The 19,213-nt window shown below is 39.4% G+C and overlaps 1 protein-coding gene across 12 annotated transcripts in view; it reads left to right on the forward strand.

Moving 5' to 3' along the window:
* mtss1 (MTSS I-BAR domain containing 1) overlaps nt 1-19,213 on the forward strand; it is a 164,603-nt gene that overhangs the window by 20,745 nt on the left and 124,645 nt on the right. For all 12 annotated transcript variants that reach the window (XM_062980034.1, XM_062980030.1, XM_062980031.1 and 9 more), the window contains exon 3: nt 5,135-5,208. In XM_062980034.1, coding sequence (XP_062836104.1) covers nt 5,135-5,208 — 74 coding nt within the window. The remainder of the gene's footprint in view (nt 1-5,134; nt 5,209-19,213) is intronic.

The raw sequence follows: 19,213 nt of genomic DNA on the forward strand, positions 1-19,213 counted from the left end.
GTTTGACTTGTTCAAGGTCTCTAAGTGAGTTTTCATGACTCAGTGGGGAGATTCAAACCTTAGTTCTCATGAAGTCACAGTAGAGCATTGGAATCACGACACTTATTGGAAATCTTATTGGAAAGATTTCTTCCAAGATTGCCTTCTTCAAAAGCTGAAAGAGTCTAATTTGCCCAAGCTTTCCATGGCTGAGAGAGAATTTGAACCCTGGTTACCTGGAGTGCTCAAACTATTATATGGGCAGACCTTTTCATTTGGTGGGATTGGGGGTGCAAGACCCCTGCAAAAATGGAAAACCACCAATTTAACAAAAACCCTTATTGTTTTATCTGCAAGAACCCCTCCTTAGAACCTCTGGATGCTCCACTGTAACTCTGTGGTCAATACCTGGGAGTACAAATGCCTAGAGAATTGTTATTTTAGGAATCTTTGGGTCTTCCAGCACACCTCTGTAGAAGTTGACTGTAGAGTCGTATTGGAGGATCTAGTATACCTAAAAACATACCATGGATAATCAAATCTACACAAGTAAAACCTGCAAATGTAGAGAGTTGACTGTACCACGCTGGCGCTCTGAAGGACTGGTGCTGGGGTACAAAGGTTTATCTATAGGCAATCCCTCCTGGCTGAGTATGATAGACTTCCAAGTGTAGAGTCTTATTGGTAGGTCCATAAGTGACTGTAGAGACCTATTCTGGATCCACATGATCTTTCACAATAAGGACATAGATTTCCAAGTGGAAGGTGGTCAGAAGGGTTTGCTTGATGCTCCTTACTCTTGGCACAATTCTCCCTTTCACCCTCTATTTGTGCCTCTTCAAAATTTATAGCACTGCTGGTAACTACTGATACCCAGTTAGAGCGCTTATGGGGCAGACCTTCCCAGTTCTTGGTGTTTATTCCTCATTTTTTAAGGTTAACTTTAAGCCCATCTTTAAAAAATTTTTTTATTGGTTTTCTTAAGATACATCAATACATCAGTACCATCAACACTCTTATATTTCACACTTATTTCATTGCATCTGTATATGTATATATATCTTGTATGTTGTTTTATTCACCTCTGTGCCCCCCCCCCCCCCCGAGCCACTTCAATTTACATTCTCCTTCCAAAATACCATTTCTTCTTGTGGAGGTAATTTCCCATCTACTTCTTTTAAACCTTTCTCAATAAATTTTCCCCAAACCTCATCAAAGTCATTTTCTTTCCATACCCCTTTCCTAACTCTTAACCTACATGTCAACTTATCGTTTATTGCTAATATCCATAGTTCTTTATACCATTCTTCGATTTGTATGTTTATTTTACCTTTCCAGTTCCTTGCTATCAACAACCTTGCTACCGTTAACATGTTGTTTATGGCATCCTTCTCTGTTTTTTTCAATTTCTTGACATTAAATAATGACAACAATGCAATATTTGCACTTTTTCCCATCTTCATATCCATTATGGCTTCTATTTCACTAAATACTTTCCCCCAAAATTCATTTACATATTTACATTGCCACCACATATGTATATATGTACCCACCTCCTGGCAACCTCTTTGTGGCATTTTTATTGATGTTTGCTATCTTTACTGGTGTTAAATACCATTTCCAAAACAATTTATAATAATTTTCTTTAACACATATCGATAAGTTCCTTAAATGTCTTTGATTCCATCTTTAAATCTCTTCTGCTGTCCACCGACATTCAGTTTTCTGTTTTTGAACTGAGAATAAAGTCGCTGATTTTAGAGATCATGATCGTGCATTCAAACAATGTGGCATTCGGTCCAGTGAAGCTGATGGTGGAGAATCATCACTTCAATGCTGGGAAAGGGAAGAAAAGTTAATGCTGATGAATGTTAACATGTGTTTACCGGTGATGGCGATGCCTTCTGGAATGGAGGTTTTTTTTGTTAGCTTTGTTAATTTATTATTTCTTTATTTAATAAATAAAAACATTTAGAGCTGCATGCAGGGCTCAAGTTTAGAAGGATACAACCAGGATATCTTGGTTGAAATAGAACAGGACCATGTAGCCCCCTTGAATGTTTTGCATCCTCTTAAGCCCAGTCTCTGCATTTGTCCCAATGGGTAGCAGAGATGGTGACACCTTTGTTTTCTGATGATTCAATGCCCAAAAATTAAAATTCGTGCACAAAAAATTATTTAAAAATTGCATAAAATTACCTTCAGGATATGTCTACAAAGTGTACATAAAACAAAAAGAATTTTGATATTTAGATTTGGGCCCCACCTCCATAATATCTTATTATTTAGATATATGTGCAAACACAGGTATTTTAAATCCAAAAAACATTTGAAATCCAACCAGGCATTTCAGATAAGGGATACTCAATCAGTACTGTGTCTTATTTAAAATATTCCTCCTCTGCAAGAATCTAAGGTGCTTATCAGATGCTTTCAGAGGCACGATTTAATCCTATCTCAGTGAATGCTTGGGTTTGGGGCCATGTTGATTTATTTCCCTCCTCCTGCTGCGTGCTCTTGTTGTAGTTTATCCCCAAAGTCATGTCCCAGATTCCTTAAATTTTAAATCTGAATATGCAGTTAATTACAGCAGAGAAGGAAACACTTCAGAATGAATTTTTAAGGTGAACAAGGTCCTTAAGACCTACTTATTCATGAAGTACCCGCTATATTTAGGAAGTCCGGATCTACTGTCTCCTGGGAGTAAGAATCTGGGGACTGGCTGCTGTTACTAGTTCCACGCAGGAAAGGGAAGAAAGGGCTATCGGTTGCAAACGGAGATGTCTCTCTTGCTGATCTGTGTTGAAAACTTGTTTGATTTTCATTTCCTTGTCAAAAATTTCATCCAAGCACCATGCCACAGGATCAGTAGATTTTTGTGATGTATCTCATGCTGTATTGTCCCTCTTGAGACAGTCGGTAGATTGGACTTCTTGATGTAATGCTTCTAGAGTCCTCCCTCTACATTTGCGGTTTTGATTTTGGCAGATTTGATTGAAAATGTTCTCTCTAGAAATGTCATGGTCTTCTAGTGTGACTCAAGGGTCAGCTTCTTCCCTTCATGCTGGAGGACCTAGAGGTTGCTAGACAGAAGTCCTCATCAGGAATTTCTATGTTCTCCAACACTTCCAGCAGAAGTAGACCATAGAATTGTACCAGTAGTCCTGAAGTCCTTGGATATATGTTCAGATAAAATGCTTTAAATAGATAAATTAATAATAAATATTTTAGTGAGATTGATGGGCATTTATATATTTTGTGAGCTTGCTATGTCAGTCAGTATTGGCGCACTGGCATATGTGAAAAATTATTTGCATTATTATATGTATTTATTTATACCCTGGTTTTTCCCCAGTCAGGAGGTCAAGATGGCTTACAAAAGGTACATTAGAGACAGCTTTAAAAATCACATCATACAAAAGTTAGAAATCAATAAAATTAAATATTGTTAAAAGCAAACTATTAAAACAGAAAAGAAAATATAAACATGAAATGCACTTTTCTGCTGAGCAGTCAGTCCTGCCAAAAATTAAAAGCCTTCACTTGCCCACAGAAAGCTAGCAAGGAGGATGCCAATCTATTATTCTAGAAAGTTTGGGAACAACCACCAAGAAGACTCTGCCAGCACCATAGGAATAAGCAAAAACTCAAGTCCCATTATACACTGTGGTGTGGTAAAACATGATCCCTTGTATAAAACGACAAAATCAAGACTGACTTTTTGGAATTCTAAAATAATACATTCAAGTTGTAAATGTTTGAATCCATAAATACAGAATCCATGGATTAGAGGGCCCATTGTATACGAAAAACACATATTTAAACTCTGTTAGAATGGTTTGGATGTAAAAATGCCCCTTAGGTTCAGTAGTTGTTTAAGTTTGTAACCTGACTTGTTTTAACTTTCTTCTTCTTTTCCTCCCCTTCTGTACCTGGAGCTGATTAACACATTAGACAATAGTGTATTGGGGTTTGTCATCAGAGCTACACTTGGCCAAAGTATGATTCACATATGTTTTATATCCACACTGCAAAATATTATGTGTTATTCTAAATTTGTTTGAAAAGGAATAATATGTAAAGGGACCCCAGTACTTCTTATAGTTTTTGCTATATATGATAAAATACTTTAAAAGCACCCCCGATGACGCAGTGGGTTAAACAGTTGAGCTGCTGGACTTGCTGACTGAAAGGTCGGTGATTTGAATCCAGGAAGCGGGGTGAGCTCCCACTGTAAGCCCCAGCTTCTACCAACCTAGCAGCTTGAAAAAATGCAAATGTGAATAGGTCAATAAGTACCACTCTGGTGGGAAGGTAATGGCACTCCATGCAGTCATGCCAGCCACATGACCTTGGAGATGTCTATGGACAACACCGGCTTTTTGGCTTAGAAATGGAGATGAGCGCCAACCCCCAGAGTCGGACACAACTAGACTTAAGGACAAAGGGAAACCTTTACCTTTTTATTTTAAAATATTCTCTGCCTCCATTCTCTGATACAGTCCTTCCCATTGTGAGATCCACAGACATTATTAGACTATACTCTCTGGGTGCGTCTACACAGTAGAAGTAATGCAGTTTGATACCACTTGAATTGCTGTGGCACAATGCTGTGGAATCATGGGAGTTGTGGTTTTACAAGGTCTTTAGCCTTCTCAGCGAAATAGTGAGATTGTCTTACCAAATAACAACCTCCCAGGATCCTCTAGCACTGAATCACAGAGGTTAAAATGGGATCAAAATGCATTCATTCTGCAGTGTAGATGCACTCTGTGTTGTCCTGTTAACAATTTGGGTAATGGGAGTTGTACTCCAGAGTCCCAGTCTTGGAAAATGATTCTTTTAGTTTGCAGTGAACCACATTATTAGTGTTAGCAATGTTGCAGAAGAATGTTATGCTTAATCTTTTCTAGGATATTAGGAAATATTTTTTTTTCAAACCAAGAGAGATAGATAAGCATATGAGAGGATAACTGTGGTTGAGAAGACCTACAGTAGGATTTATTTTTGTCGTTACTGTTAAATCTCCCACTCACTTCTTTCTCCAGCCTTAATATAAGTTTCTTTCTTTTTTTCTCTTTTTTTGCGTGTGTAAGTGATGAAAATAGACTATGACAAGCTGTTTCTAACACTGGGCTATCTGACTGTATTTTAGGACGACGGTAGTAGCAGCAGCTGCCTTCTTGGATGCCTTTCAGAAAGTGGCTGACATGGCGACCAACACACGTGGTGAGCAGATGTGTCCATTTTTTAATTTTAGTTTAACAGAATGCAAATGTGTGTGTGGCTTATGACACATTTTCTCCCTCCCTCGAAATCTCGCTGCTCTTGCCAGCCGGCAGATCTGGTTGACATCTGTGGAATATACTCTCTTTTCCTAAAGTGTGAATATTTGCTTACAAGAACAGCAAAAAAAAATTTGCATCAATGGTTTGGAAAAAAACTCAAAACAGCCAAAAACCTGCCATTGAGGCTTGATTGTTGTAAATAACAAGCGAGTGGCATCATTTGCCATCTGAGCAGTGCCTTGGTGTGAAAATGAAAAATAATATATTTATTGAAATGTACTGTTATGAGAGCTGAATGCAGAGACATGTCTTGCAGCTTCGTGAATAAGTCCACAATTTATTTACTCACATTTGCTTGTCACATCGTGTGGCATGTTGACAGCTTGACGGGAGGAATGCAATTCACTTCCAATCTACAAAGGCTCTGCCTCCCTTGTTGCCTGGGGGTAGTTATTTACTCGCTGCAGGTGAGCGGCTACTTACAAGTTGGGTATTTTGGAGAACGGGACCGTAGATCCTGAACAAAATTTCCCCCTGATCTGCATCTAAATAAAGATCACAGCAGTTCAAGGCTTTCCGGTCTCTATTTTGCAGTCTTTTTTATACATATGTAGATGGGAGCTTTTGCTGTGTTCTTTATTTATTTGGGGGAGTGTCCCTCCCTTTCCCTTTATGTGTGGCTTTTTCTTGCCTTCTCAAATCCGCTTCTTCATCTTGTTGGATGGATTTAGCCCCCTTTTTGGAGTGACATGGGAAATGTTAAGAAATGCTGGCTGAGAAAACGCATAGTGTGTGTGATGCATTCGTCTCTTGCAATTGTTTTTGGGCACGTGAGAAGCGATTTGTGTACGTCAGTCATAATTACAGGGGGTTGCAACTCCTTGCTATTTTAATCTCCTTTCTGAAAAATGCAAAGTGACGTGTGTGTACGCTGCTCCGGGTTGCAGCTGTGGAAAAGCGGGACGCGAAGAGGAAATGGCTGTGCCCACCATCTTTCACATAAGTGCCTCAAAAAAAGGATTTAGGTCATGGATTGAAGCATACAGTGCGGATAACTGCACGGCATTGTCTGTGTTCTGTGGCCTAAGCGGTACTAATTTATGTTGGAAAAAAAGAAAGAAAAATGGTATTCTTAGATGTGGCATAAGGACATAGCAGCTCTTTGGATATTGCTGCAGTTTGCATTGTGGTGCCTCAAAGGGGATGGAAAAAGTCCTCTGAGGCACCACAACAATGACATGAGAAAGTCCTTTGGGGCGATGATGGGATGGGCAAGAGGGGTTTGGAAGGATTGGGCAGAAATGCCATGGAAAGAAAGAAGCAGACAAGCAAGCGAAGGGAAGGAGGTGACATTGGGAATGTTGGAACAAAGATTGGTCCAGATGGATGAAGGAGAAGGCCAGGAGGGGAGGAATCTGAGCTGAGAAGCAAACACAGAGACTGAGCAGAGGGGAGAGCCATGAGATTGTTAGGTCCATCTGTCTTTGTTTCTGTGTGAAAGATGTGCCCATCAGAGAACTGGCTTTCCATGGTGGTGGCATTGTGTGCTTCCATACAGTAGGCTATGAAGACTGTAGCGCTGCTGCTTTATCTCCAAGGATGCATCTACACCAGTGGTTCTCAACCTGTGGGTCCCAAGATGTTTTGGCCTCCAACTCCCAGAAATCCTAACAGCTGGTAAACTGGGTGGGATTTCTGAAAGCTGTGGGCCAAAACACCTAGAGACCCACAGATTGAGAACCACTGATCTACATTGTAAGATTAATGGACACCATTTGAACAGCTATGTCTCAGTGCTACTGTATCTTGGGAGTTGTAATTTTCCAAGTCTTTGACCTTCTCTACCAAAGAATGCTGATAGTTCACCAAACTGCAGACCCCGGGATTCTATATCGCTAATCCACAGTTATTCAAATAGTATCAAACTCCATTAATTATACTGTGTAGATCAGGCATGGGCAAACTTGGGCCTTCAGGTTTTTTGGACTTCAACTCACAGAAATTCCAGCCAGTAGGAATTGTGGAAGTTGAAGTCCAAAACATCTGGAGAGCTGAAGTTTTCCCATGCTTGGTGTAGATGCACCCAGAATCTGAAGTTTTTAGGTTTTCTGAGTAGGATTAAGTGACACTAGACATTCAAGGCATGCAGAGTTAACAATCAGGAGGCAGCTAATAATACATTTGTGACCTAATAAGTACCCAAACAAAAACATTGATTTCAATGAACTTAGCCATATGTTTCTCTATAAAAGTGACACACTCATAAATCATGTAGGCATGTGATTTTTGTCTTCATGAAGGACCTGTAGCCCAGACTTGTTCAGTGTATATACACATGGGGTATGGAATCCCCATGAAAGTGAAAACTGAATTATTTTTTAAAAACAAGAACCTGAGAATAGCTCTTTAGAGAGCTTTAAGTCCTCCAGCATGACTCCATGGTCAACTTCTACTAGAAGCTCAACACAGCATTGCACTGGAAGACCTAGAGATCCCTAGAGAGAACATTTAAAATAAAATACATGAATACAAGCCGTCCCCGTGTTGTAAACATGGGACTTACAAATGACTCATAGTTAAGAATGGAGGTGAGACAACAGGAAGGGAGAGAAATCTCCCCCCCCCCCCCCAGAAGGGAAATTCACTCCTGAAAGAATTATCATAGGGAAAAGGTGTCTCTACTGAACTTTATCTCTAATCTTCGTTTCCACAACAAGCCAAATTGTTCAAAATTAAATTATCACAGGGACAGAGTGAGGGGAAATTTTCTGAACAGAGGCATAGACAGTAAAACAAATATCATGGGGTGTTAACTCTTCCCTATGCAACCCAAAGCCGATAGATAGATAGATATATAGATAGATAGCTGGAGTTACATTTAAAAAATGTACCTGTTCCAACTCACATACATATTCAACTTAAGAACAACCCTACAGAACTCCCCCCCCCGTGGCGCAGCGGGTTAAACCATTGAGATACTGAACTTGCTGACCGAAAGGTCGGCGGTTCAAATCTGGGGAACGGGGTGAGCTCCTACTGTTAGCCCCAGTTTCTGCCAACCTAGCTGTTTTAAAACATGGAAATGTGAGTAGATCAGTAGGTACTACTCTGGTGGGAAGGTAACCGCCCCATGCAGTCATGCTGGCCTCATGACCTTGGAGGTGTCTATGGACAACACTGGCTCTTCAGCTTAGAAATGGAGATGAGCTCCAACCCCCAGAGTCGGACACGACTAGACTTAATGTCAGGGGAAAACCTTTACCTTTACATACAGATCCTATCTTGTTTGTAACTTGTACTGTCTGTAATCAAATCCATTAATTAGTGCTCAAAATAAGGGACAGAGCATATCTATGGGTCAGGCAGAGACTTGATGAAGAACTGGGCTAAATGTGCCAAACACCTTAACAAAGTGGAGGGAATAGCCTGGGCATCTGCAAACATTTGAATTTTTCTCTTAACCGGCACAGTTTTTTACCGATTGGCATAGCAGGCATTTCTGTGGTTTGCTGTTGTCTATCTTTCAGAGACTTATGGCACAGTGATGCTTCAAATCCTCTCGTATTGCAAACACGCCAAAGCTCTTGCTTGTGTTGCTTGTCTTTGGCTTTGGGTAGGATAACACTCATCATAGTGGCTTTTGTTGACATTGGTTGCTGTTGGTAAAAGACTTTAGCAAAACATGCTGGATTTATTAGTGGTGAGCCTTCCTTCATGCAAAGGCACCAGATATTGAAATCTTGAGTTCTTTACGTTTTATCACCATCTGTCAAAAAACAACAATGGTAGTATTTGAAGCAAAAATGTTTTCTTGTTATGTGAAATTGGGTGTTGTTAGCCAATGGCTCTTCTACAGGTGATTTTTCAAGGAAAAGAAAACATCATGTGAAAACATCCTAGTGGGTTTTTTAATGATTCTTCTGACATAGAAATCCTAAATACATATCCTCTGACATTTCACAGATCAAAATTGCCATACATGTATCATAATGCAATCAAGTTGCCAAAAGTTATTAATGAGGAAGAACACACAAACCTGGAGATATTGCAATAGTTTAATTTTGACTTAACTCCATCCATACTGCCGTTAACCGCTTTCAACTGGATTATATGGCAGTGTAGACTAGACTCATATAATCCAGTTCAAAACAGACAATGTGAATTATAATCTGGCTACTTAGATCCTGCCTCAGTCTGTAGGGAAAGGCAAAATTTTCTCTACTTCTTTCTGAATTTATTGCATTCAAACTACTTTTGTATTTCATTTTGGAATTAATTAATTAATTAATTAAGTCTATTCCTCCCAGATTGGGACAGTTGGATGATATGCAGATATAAATATAATAATAATTTGAGTGGGTCAAACAGGATTCAGATTCTGTTTCCATCCTTCAGGGGTTGCCAGTATAGGCATCTATATTATAGATAGATGCCTGAACACCTGCGTAAATATTCTCCCATGCACAACTTTCAGTGTTATGAAATGAGTGCTTTTTCTTAGTGCAGATGTGGTTGACTTATATCTGGGGATTGCAATCTTTGGAGAGTTTTTATCCTTGTCTTAATAATTAACACCACACCGAAAGTCACCTATGGTTTTTTCCTAGAGCTTGGGAAAGTTACTCTTTGGATTTCGACTTGGAAATGTTTTTGGAGTCTCATACTCAGAATTGCTACAGAATATCTCCAGGGTAATTTTAGGAGTTGTTATCCAGAAGTGTAACTTTTTGTGGTTTCTCTCCTTGGTACCTTTATGTGAAATTGTCTCTGTATAATATATTTTGGTGGTTATCATATGCTTCCAAATAGACGTTTAGGAATTGATAAATTGCCAGAGCTGCAATAACAATTTCTAATTTTGGGAACTCGTCAGGAATTGATCTTTCTTTTCTCCTCCCCCTCCTCCTTCTCCTCCTCCTCTTCTTCTTCTTCTTCTTGAAAAATTGTGGCTATGCCCTTTGATAGCTGGATGGTGATAGTTTTGAGCTCTGAATTTACTTGACACTTATTATTTTTAGGGTCAGATTATGGGTCTGTTCATATTTTTAAAGTATTTCTGCATCGCTTCTCAGCCCACAAGGACCCATTGGGGTGATGAATAAATAAAAGCCAATTAAATCATGTATTAAAACTCTTTAAAAACTCCAAAATGCAGTCTACAGCAATTGTAAAACCTAATATTAAAACAGCAGTTTCAAAGATTCATGCCATATATTATTTTGGTTGCTTGTTGGGAGCTTGAAAGAAATGGTGCCAGTCTAACTTCTTGGGTACGGAGTACCACAATTGAGAGAGAGCCCTATTACAACTATCAGCCAACTTAACTTTACAAGGAGTATTAAGCTGTATTAAGATGCATTCTATTTACTCCCATCCGGACAACAACATCAGATATAAGGGAGAGATAGAGCTGGCCATCATTAGCCTATTGGAAACACACAACCCCAAAGCTCTGGGTGATCTCTTCATGTGGATAGATATTCATGCATAGTCAGTAATAAAATTATTTGATAAAAAGTTGTATTTTTTCCTCATCTGAGTCATTGAGAGGCACTTAGTGCACGTTGAAGCATGTCTGGATCTCTTTGCATGCATTAACTTGTATGTCTTTTGGAATAGCCCCGTAGAATAGTCTGGTATTGTTGTCGTCAAGCTAGATAGGATGTTACAGGGATTGAAAAAAGGGATATCAAAAGAGGCCATGATTGAGGTTTAGATGTACACATGACACTGTTTCATCTCCCAAACTAATCCCTGTTTTAGTTGATTATAGATTAAAGCCATGCTTTTGAGTGACAGCTTGCTTTTATTTCCGCGTAGGCTAGAGTCTAGGGATTTTAATGCGGAAATAAGAACCTCCCCTCTACGCTGCTAATAAATAGCATAATAGATCTAATTTGTGTGGGCAAATATGCCACGTACCATGCTGAGTCATTGGAGGAGATCAGATCTTGATTGCAATAGGATCAGTGTATGCATGCAATGCCTTCTAGAAAGGAAAGTTTGTTTGTGTTGTGAAGTAAGAACATTCTGTTTTCGTGAGACTAAGATCAGGACAGTTGAGCTCAAGGCATTTAGTTGTTTGTGGCCTTTATGGTTTGAACTTCCTCCAGTGAAGTAAAAACAGTCTCCATGGCTCTCCTTCACCCTATTTTATTCTAGCAACAACTCTATTAGATAGATCAGTCTGGGAGTGATTTAGTGACCCAAAGTTATCCAGTAAATTTCATGACTTAGAACCTGGAACGTCAATCCAGTACACCATCTACTCTGCAACACCATCTCTTGCCAGCTATTTCAAAATCTTCTGAATATTTTCAGGGGGATTGGGGTGTTCTTGTCCAGAAACAGAATTTAGAGTTAGAATTAAAGAGTACCTGGACCCAATTCTTGTTCTAACCAGTTGCACCACAAGGTTTTGTTGTTGTTGCTTTGGGCAAAATATTTGGTTCCTGATGAATTGGAGTATCAAGGCATGGTGAACATGTAGGGCTTGGTTGTTATGTAGCAGGGTTGTTAATTGCCTTGGAACTACTATGGGTTTTTGATATGGTTTTGTGGAGCCCAGTATATGATTTATTTTTGTACCCCTTCAACATTAGGTTCATGGGAGAAGATGTCATTAAGAACTCAATTTTTGTAGCATTGCATGGTATGATTTGTACTTGAAGACATCAGATTCAAAACCCAAAAAATGAAGCCTAACAATGATTCTTTATTACTCAGTTATTTCATAGAAACAGGGATAACGTAGACCTGCCTGATTCTCATCTTGATCTGTGGAATGCTATTTTCACTTGAAGGTTATATCAATAAATGGATACATATGCTTTTATTATATGTTTGGCTAAGGAATAAAGCCTGTAAAGTTAGATTTTGTTATATCGAATTTTATAAGGTTATATTTCGTTCAATAAAAAAGAGCTAATGAGGCCATCAGACCATAAGTAAAAATGGAACATGAAGAGGATTTGTAGGTGGACTCCAAACTTTGAAAGGAATAGAGAGAGGATACAGATGATAATGGGACTCAGTGTGATTTGGTAGTATAGTGGTTGGATTAGGAGCCCAGGCTCAAATCACTGCTCATCTATGGAGACCCACTAAGTAATGTTGTGAAAGTCACATACTCTCAGGAAAACAGTGGAAAACCCCTGCTGAAGAAAACCTGCCAAGAAAACCCCATGATAGGGTCACATAAGACAAAAATAGCTTGGAGATATACACTATCACCACCACAACATATGTTTTCTGTCTTTGATTAAACCCTTGGTTTATAGTAACCCAGTACTATCAAGTCTGGCCAAATGTCTTTTCTCCCTCCCTGGTCCACAGACATTATGCTTTTCTGCTTGGTTTCCCATGCATATTTCTGCCTCATGGTGTTCCAGGTGGTTCGTTTTGCAGGTTCCTTTTGTTCTTGGATGGAGAAATGGCTCACTGGGGGCTAGTGGCCAATTGCAAGTCAGAAAAGTACACCTCTTAAAAATACACCTGAGCCACTTTTATCTAAATGTGACCTGTGTTATAAGTCCCCTGTCAACTTATGGTGATCTCATGAATTTCATAGGGTTCCTTCCTCTGAACATCTTTGGGTGTTCAAGCCCCATTATATATAGTGCCATAGTAAAATGGTGTCCCTTATATAAAATGGCAAATTCATGGTTTGCTTTAAAAAAACCTTTCATGCAATAGCTGATGAGATCCATGGATTCAGCAGCTATAGATATAGAGGTCTGATTGTAATTGATCTGTGGGTTCTTTTCCATCAAGTCTATTTCAATTTATGGTAACTGTGAAGAGACCTCCAATACACCTTGTGGTCAACAGCCCTTTTCAGGTTTTGCAAACTCAATCTATCCTTAATGTGGACTTTCTTTTTCCCTACTGTCTTCCACTATCTGTATTTCTCCTTCCCCCTCATGATAAAGTCACCTTAAGGTTATGATAAGTCAGAAATGACTTCAAAGCACATAACAATGATGAATTGCCTTTGTCAAATGTTTGATAACTCACGCTACGTCCAGAATATGACAACCTCAGTTTAGACATGTTGGCTTCTAGTGAGAGTTAAGGCTTGATTTGCTCAATATCATTGTCAATTTGTTTCATATTAATTGAACATATTAGTATATAAGTGAACCATAGCTATACCTAAGGCTCACTTAGGTTTGGATGAGGGCCAACAAACTGAAGCTTAATCCAGATAAGACAGAGGTCGTCCTGGTCAGTCATGGGTGGCAACCTGTGCTCAATGGGGTTACACTCCCCCTGAAGACATAGGTCTGCGTTTGGAGGTCCTCCTGGACTCAGCGCTGATGTTTGAAGTTCAGGTGTCGGAGGTGGCTGAGAGGGCCTTCACATAATTAAAATGTGCACAAGCTGCAACTGTATCTCAAAAAACCCGACTTGGTCATGGTGGTCCATGCCTTAGTTACATCAAGAATGGATACTGCAATGCACTGTACATTGGACTTCCTTTGAAGACAGCTCAGAAACTGTAGTTAGTGCAATGGTCGGTGGCCAGATTACTACAAGGAGCTGGTTATAGGGAGCACATCATGCCCCTATTAAAGCAGCTCCACTGGCTGCCTATGAGTTTCCAGACCCAATTCAAAGTGCAGGTTATCACCTATACAGCCCTACACGCTTTGGGTCCAACCTATTTTTGAGACCACATCTCCTTTTATGAACCAGCACGGGCTTTAAGTTCTGCTGGGCAGGCCCTCCTCTCAGTCCCACCTCCGTCTCAAGTGCGACTGGTGGGAACGAGAGAGAGGGCCTTCTTGGTGGTGGTCCTCCGTCTTTGGAATGCTCTTCCGAGGGAGATCAGGCTATCTCCCACCCTCCAAGCCTTCCACACACAATTAAAGACATTGCTTTTCCGACAAACCTTCAACCATATCTAGATTCTTTGCAGATACATACGAGGACCTTCAGTTTCCCCATTAAGCACTTTACTAGTTTGAGATAGAATACTGTTTTTACCTGCAGCAGTCGTTGTATTTTAATTATGATGTTATGTTGGCTGTTTATTGTTTATATTTTGTTTCTGCACTTTCTGTATTTGGCATGTTACACTTTTGAGTGCTGTGTGAGCTGCCCTGAGTCCCTCTGAGAGATGGTGGCGGGGTACAAATAAAAGATTATTATTATTATTATTATTATTATTATTATTATTATTATTATTATACCTTAATGTCAATTAAGGCATAGTAAGTCTCATACATACATACATACATGCACATACATACATACATACATACATTTAATAACAATTCACAGATGAGTGGAAAGATTTTATTTATTAATAATGAGTGGGAGGAGTTTTAAGTAATTGGATGTTATTTAGTGAAGAATTTCCTTTTTAATTTTAATTGCTTTTAGTGCATGTTTAATCTGGTGTTCATATATGCAGCTGATACTAATTTTTAACAAAAGAAAAGCAAAACAGGTACTGGCGGCCCCCAGACCCAATGGAGTTGCCCACCTCCTTTCCGAGACAGAACTGCTGACTTGTGTGCTTCTGGCATAAAAAGGAAGAGGTGCTCTGTATTTCTTTATTTCGGGATTTATTTTTAAACCTTATGGGAAGTGGCCTGGTTGAAGTGAAGCAAAATGCCGTCTTGTAGTTAGTTATTGTTTGACTGGAAGTCGCATTCTATTTTAAGGGCCCCGCCGTTCTAGCTGAGAGAAGCGTTTTTATCCTTGTCCGTCAGCAGCAGCCCCCCTGAGCTGCTCATCAAGTTGCTTTTATCAGCACTTGTTTCGCAAGGAGGAAAAAACCTGCTTTGTGTATAATACTTCCATGTACGCATACTCCATTATTAAAAAGGTAGCACATCTAAATGGAAAGGTAGAGTTACCATCAGCATCCTACTGCCGACTCTCTTCTGCTTGCTTTCCTTTCTACCCAATTGAAATAACTCAGCGTTATAATGTCACAAAGTGGATATGGTGTTTATGTCTTAGCTTTCTTTAAAATTAGACTTTGTGCAGGCTTTACTTATTATGCAAAATAAGTAATGTCAAGCCCTCTTCTCCTATTGTCTCACTTTTGTTGCAGGAGATCAACAGGGTAAAGATGTTCTTGATTTATTTTTTCGCCCCGTTCCTTGTATGGGGAGTTTCAGGCAGACAGGAATGTCTCCTCTTTTGACTTGTTTTTTTGCTTGAGGAAAGTGATGATGGAAGGTTGAATGTGCACTACTTTGTCTGTTGACTGAAATGGAGCAGATACTTCAGCGTGCATAGAGCATTTATCTGAACCATCTTGTTTCCCAGGGCCTGCAAATAAGAAGTGGCAGCACTTGGCATAAAAACGTCAGCGCCATTGTTTGGAGAGGCTGTAGCATTTCTTACAGCATCAGTGATGGGAAGCTGAAATTTGAGTCAAAGCAGTGTATCAGCACATCAGAGTGTGGCACACCTTTAACCGCCAAGGCTTCATGCTATGCGTCCTGGGACTTGTACTTTGGTGAAGTATATAGCTTCTAGTTCACTCTCCCACACTACAGAACTAGAGTTCTCTAGCAGAGTTAAACTACAAATCCCAGATGTCCATAAGGCATAGAGATTTCTAGAGATGATGGATCCATGGCAATTGAAGCAGTATCATTTGTGTAATGAAGAATAACATTACACTGTGTAACAAAACATTTTAAAAATCTGATCCTGGTTTGAAAGTGTTATTTCCTGTTTAATTGTGTGGTATTTACATTGAAAGTGGTTGTTAATACTCCACGAACTTTGTTTTTGTGGCTGCCACATTGGTCTGCAAGAGCTCAAGATTCCCAAAGAGAACATTTTAATCAAATCTGCAAAAGTCAAAACCACAAATGTTGAGTGAGGACTGTAATCCCAATGATAACATGTGACTACACAATGACATGGTTCTCTCAGTTAAGGATTTGTTAGTTTGTTTTAATAAAAGGACATGAGTCCTAAACCAACAATCATGAGAATCCAAAAGTAGAGTATGTTTTTGTGTGCCAAGTATAGATGCTGGGGTACAGGATTCTGGGACCTTTCTATCCACTTTCATTGTCCAAATGCTAGTGATCATCTGCTAGAGCCAGATACTGACTAGGTCACCAGAGACCTTAAAGGGTCTACAAGGAGGCCATGTAGTTAACAGCAAGAAACAACAACAGAGCAGTAACTTGGAGGTAGGAACCAAATTTCTACATTGGTGAGGAAGGGAGAAAGGGATGATGTGGACAGAGAAACTTAACAGCAGTGGAAGGCAGTACAATCCTGACACCAGGTTTAACACACATCAGGGGAACCAGCATGGAGAAGAAGTAAATAGCATTATTAGAGGACACACTAGAATTTTTGCAGCAGGAAAGGAAGCAGAGTTTAGAAAAAGAGAAGGAATGGAAAGTGGCAGGTGGTAGCACTAGGGACATTCTCAAAATATATTTTTAATTCACGCGCCAGTTCAGCTGGAGTGTTATACTGTGGAATTTTGGATACGAATTTGGGACATCCCTGGTCTAGTCTCCTCTGAGCCACGAAACTCTGCGTGACCTCAGGGCAGTCAGTTTCTCTGTCAGCTGTGACCTACTTTACACAATTGCTGTGAGGGTAAAATGGGAAAAAGGAGAGGCATCTACATTACCTTAGACTTATTGGAGAAAAGGGTAGGATATAAATGTAACTAAAAATGAACTCTTGATCAACCTTCTTTCAGATTACATAGGTGCTGGAATCCTGTTGGTGTCTTACATGTGTACACCTTCCTGTATAGATGTAGCTGGACCTTTCTTTTGTCCAACACATACGTCCAAGATTGTAGAAGCAGAATTTTGGATGCAGGTGCTGTTGCACACAGATACACAATGTACATTGTTTATAGATATGCATGGATATTTGGTTATGCATCCACTTGCCCATTTTTGACTCAGTTCAGTCATGTAATGTTGCCATTCAGTAGAAAGGTTGTGTAGCACGAACGATGGACAACTTTATATATGGAAACTTTCTCTGTGCAGGAACTCACCTGACTTGTATGTTTTTTGACACATTTTGCCTGAAGAATACTTCGGGTGCGTAGATTTGTGAGAGCCTGTTAAAGGTTTTCAGGAGTGATTGTTTTGAGTACGGTTTGTCTCATGCCACATTAACTGAACAGTCCTATTTAACCAGTAATGTTAAAATAAAACTCCTTGGTGTGATGACTGTTCCAATGAGTGATGACTGTTCCAATGAGTAAAGCAGAGATTCCCTTCGATAAAAAAGAAAGCCTATTCCAGGTGGAATGTGGGATTTATTTGTGCATGTGATGCCCATGTGTGATGTGGGTGAGGAGGTGCAGCTCTGCGAAGCAACAAATAATTGCAAATGTTTAATTAAGTGTTCCCACTTTGCTGCTGTTCATTCAACTTGTTTTTCCTATACAGTAGAGTCTCACTTATCCAACATAAACGGGCCGGCAGAATGTTGGATAAGTGAATATGTTGGATAATAAGGAGACATTAAGGAAAAGCCTATTAAACATCAAATTAGGTTATGATTTTACAAATTAAGCACCAAAACATCATGTTATACAACAAATTTGACAGAAAAAGTACTTCAGTATGCAGTAATGCTATGTAGTAATTACCGTATTTACGAATTTAGTACCAAAATATCATGATGTATTGAAAACATTGACTACAAAAATGTGTTGGATAATCCAGAATGTTGGATAAGCGAGTGTTGGATAAGTGAGACTCTACTGTATATACCAAATATTTTCTTTCTTGGATGAGGAAAAGATTGTTTTGAAAAAACATATCTGTGTTGGTGTAATGTGTTGGTTTTGGGTTTCTGCTAATAGGGTCCAGCTAAATATTAGTGGTGCAGCGAGGTTGCTGCATATATGTTCTTGTATTACCTATGGTTTGTTTCGAATTATGGTTGCTACCAAAGCGAAGGCTTGAGTGATTTGGACATCATTGTTTTGCCTGTTTTAGGTGGATATGGAGGACTGGAAGTTGTAGTTCAATGCATCTGGAGGAGATTTGTTTGGAAAAGCTGGTGTTCACACTTTGCAACAACCCAAACCATCAGCTTTTCTGGGAATGGGGCTGCAGAGAGGATGCAGAAATGAAAGAAAATCAAGACTCTTTGTTTCAAAACTGCAGTTCACAACAGGAAAAAATGAGAAATTGGGTTCTGTAACTCATCTTTTTTGTTCTCTGCTAAATGATATGTATATTAAACTTAATTAGTGTGGGAGGAAGCTATCAAACTGGCACAGCGTTCTTTTTCATTCATCCACGTGTTTCTTTCCTTAAGATTGGGGCTCTATCTAGCTGGGAGTTAATATGGTCCCAGTTAGTACTACTGTGACACTCTTTCGCTTTGGGGGATTTTTCAAGCTTGATAGATAAAATAATCACTATGGTAACCAGCTTTTATCTGTGGGTCTTCTGAAAGACTGTATATAAACTGCACGTGGCCTTTTTTCCCTCCCAGCTTCACATGCTTTGAAAATACAGTTGTGTATGAAAGCCTTTATTTATTATGAGAAGGGACTAAAATACAATTGGTAAAATATGTGCTATTTTGCACTGGGATTAAACGAATGAAGAAGAATCATCCAACCCTTACTTTATCTATACAATCCCTGTATTTCTGGGGATAAGTTCACGGACTTGGCATGATGTTGAAATAAAGGACTTCCAGCTCAAGTGCAGCGTGGAGTTGCATTTAAGGACCTAAAAAATGCCTAGCAAGAATATCCTTTGTTGAATTTTGATAAATGACACTATGGATACCAATCTCATGGATATGAGGGTCCTACCTTACATTATACATTTAAGCAGATCTCAAGCTTCATCATAGAAGGCTGCCTTATAGCAGGGAAACTATTGGTCCATTCAGTCTACTGGCGGGAATCTTGTGGTTCTTCAGGTGTTGTTGGACTGCAGTTACCATCATTCCTCGCCATTGGCTGT

Source organism: Anolis carolinensis, chromosome 4 (assembly GCF_035594765.1).
Source record: "Anolis carolinensis isolate JA03-04 chromosome 4, rAnoCar3.1.pri, whole genome shotgun sequence".
Taxonomy (NCBI): domain Eukaryota; kingdom Metazoa; phylum Chordata; class Lepidosauria; order Squamata; family Dactyloidae; genus Anolis; species Anolis carolinensis.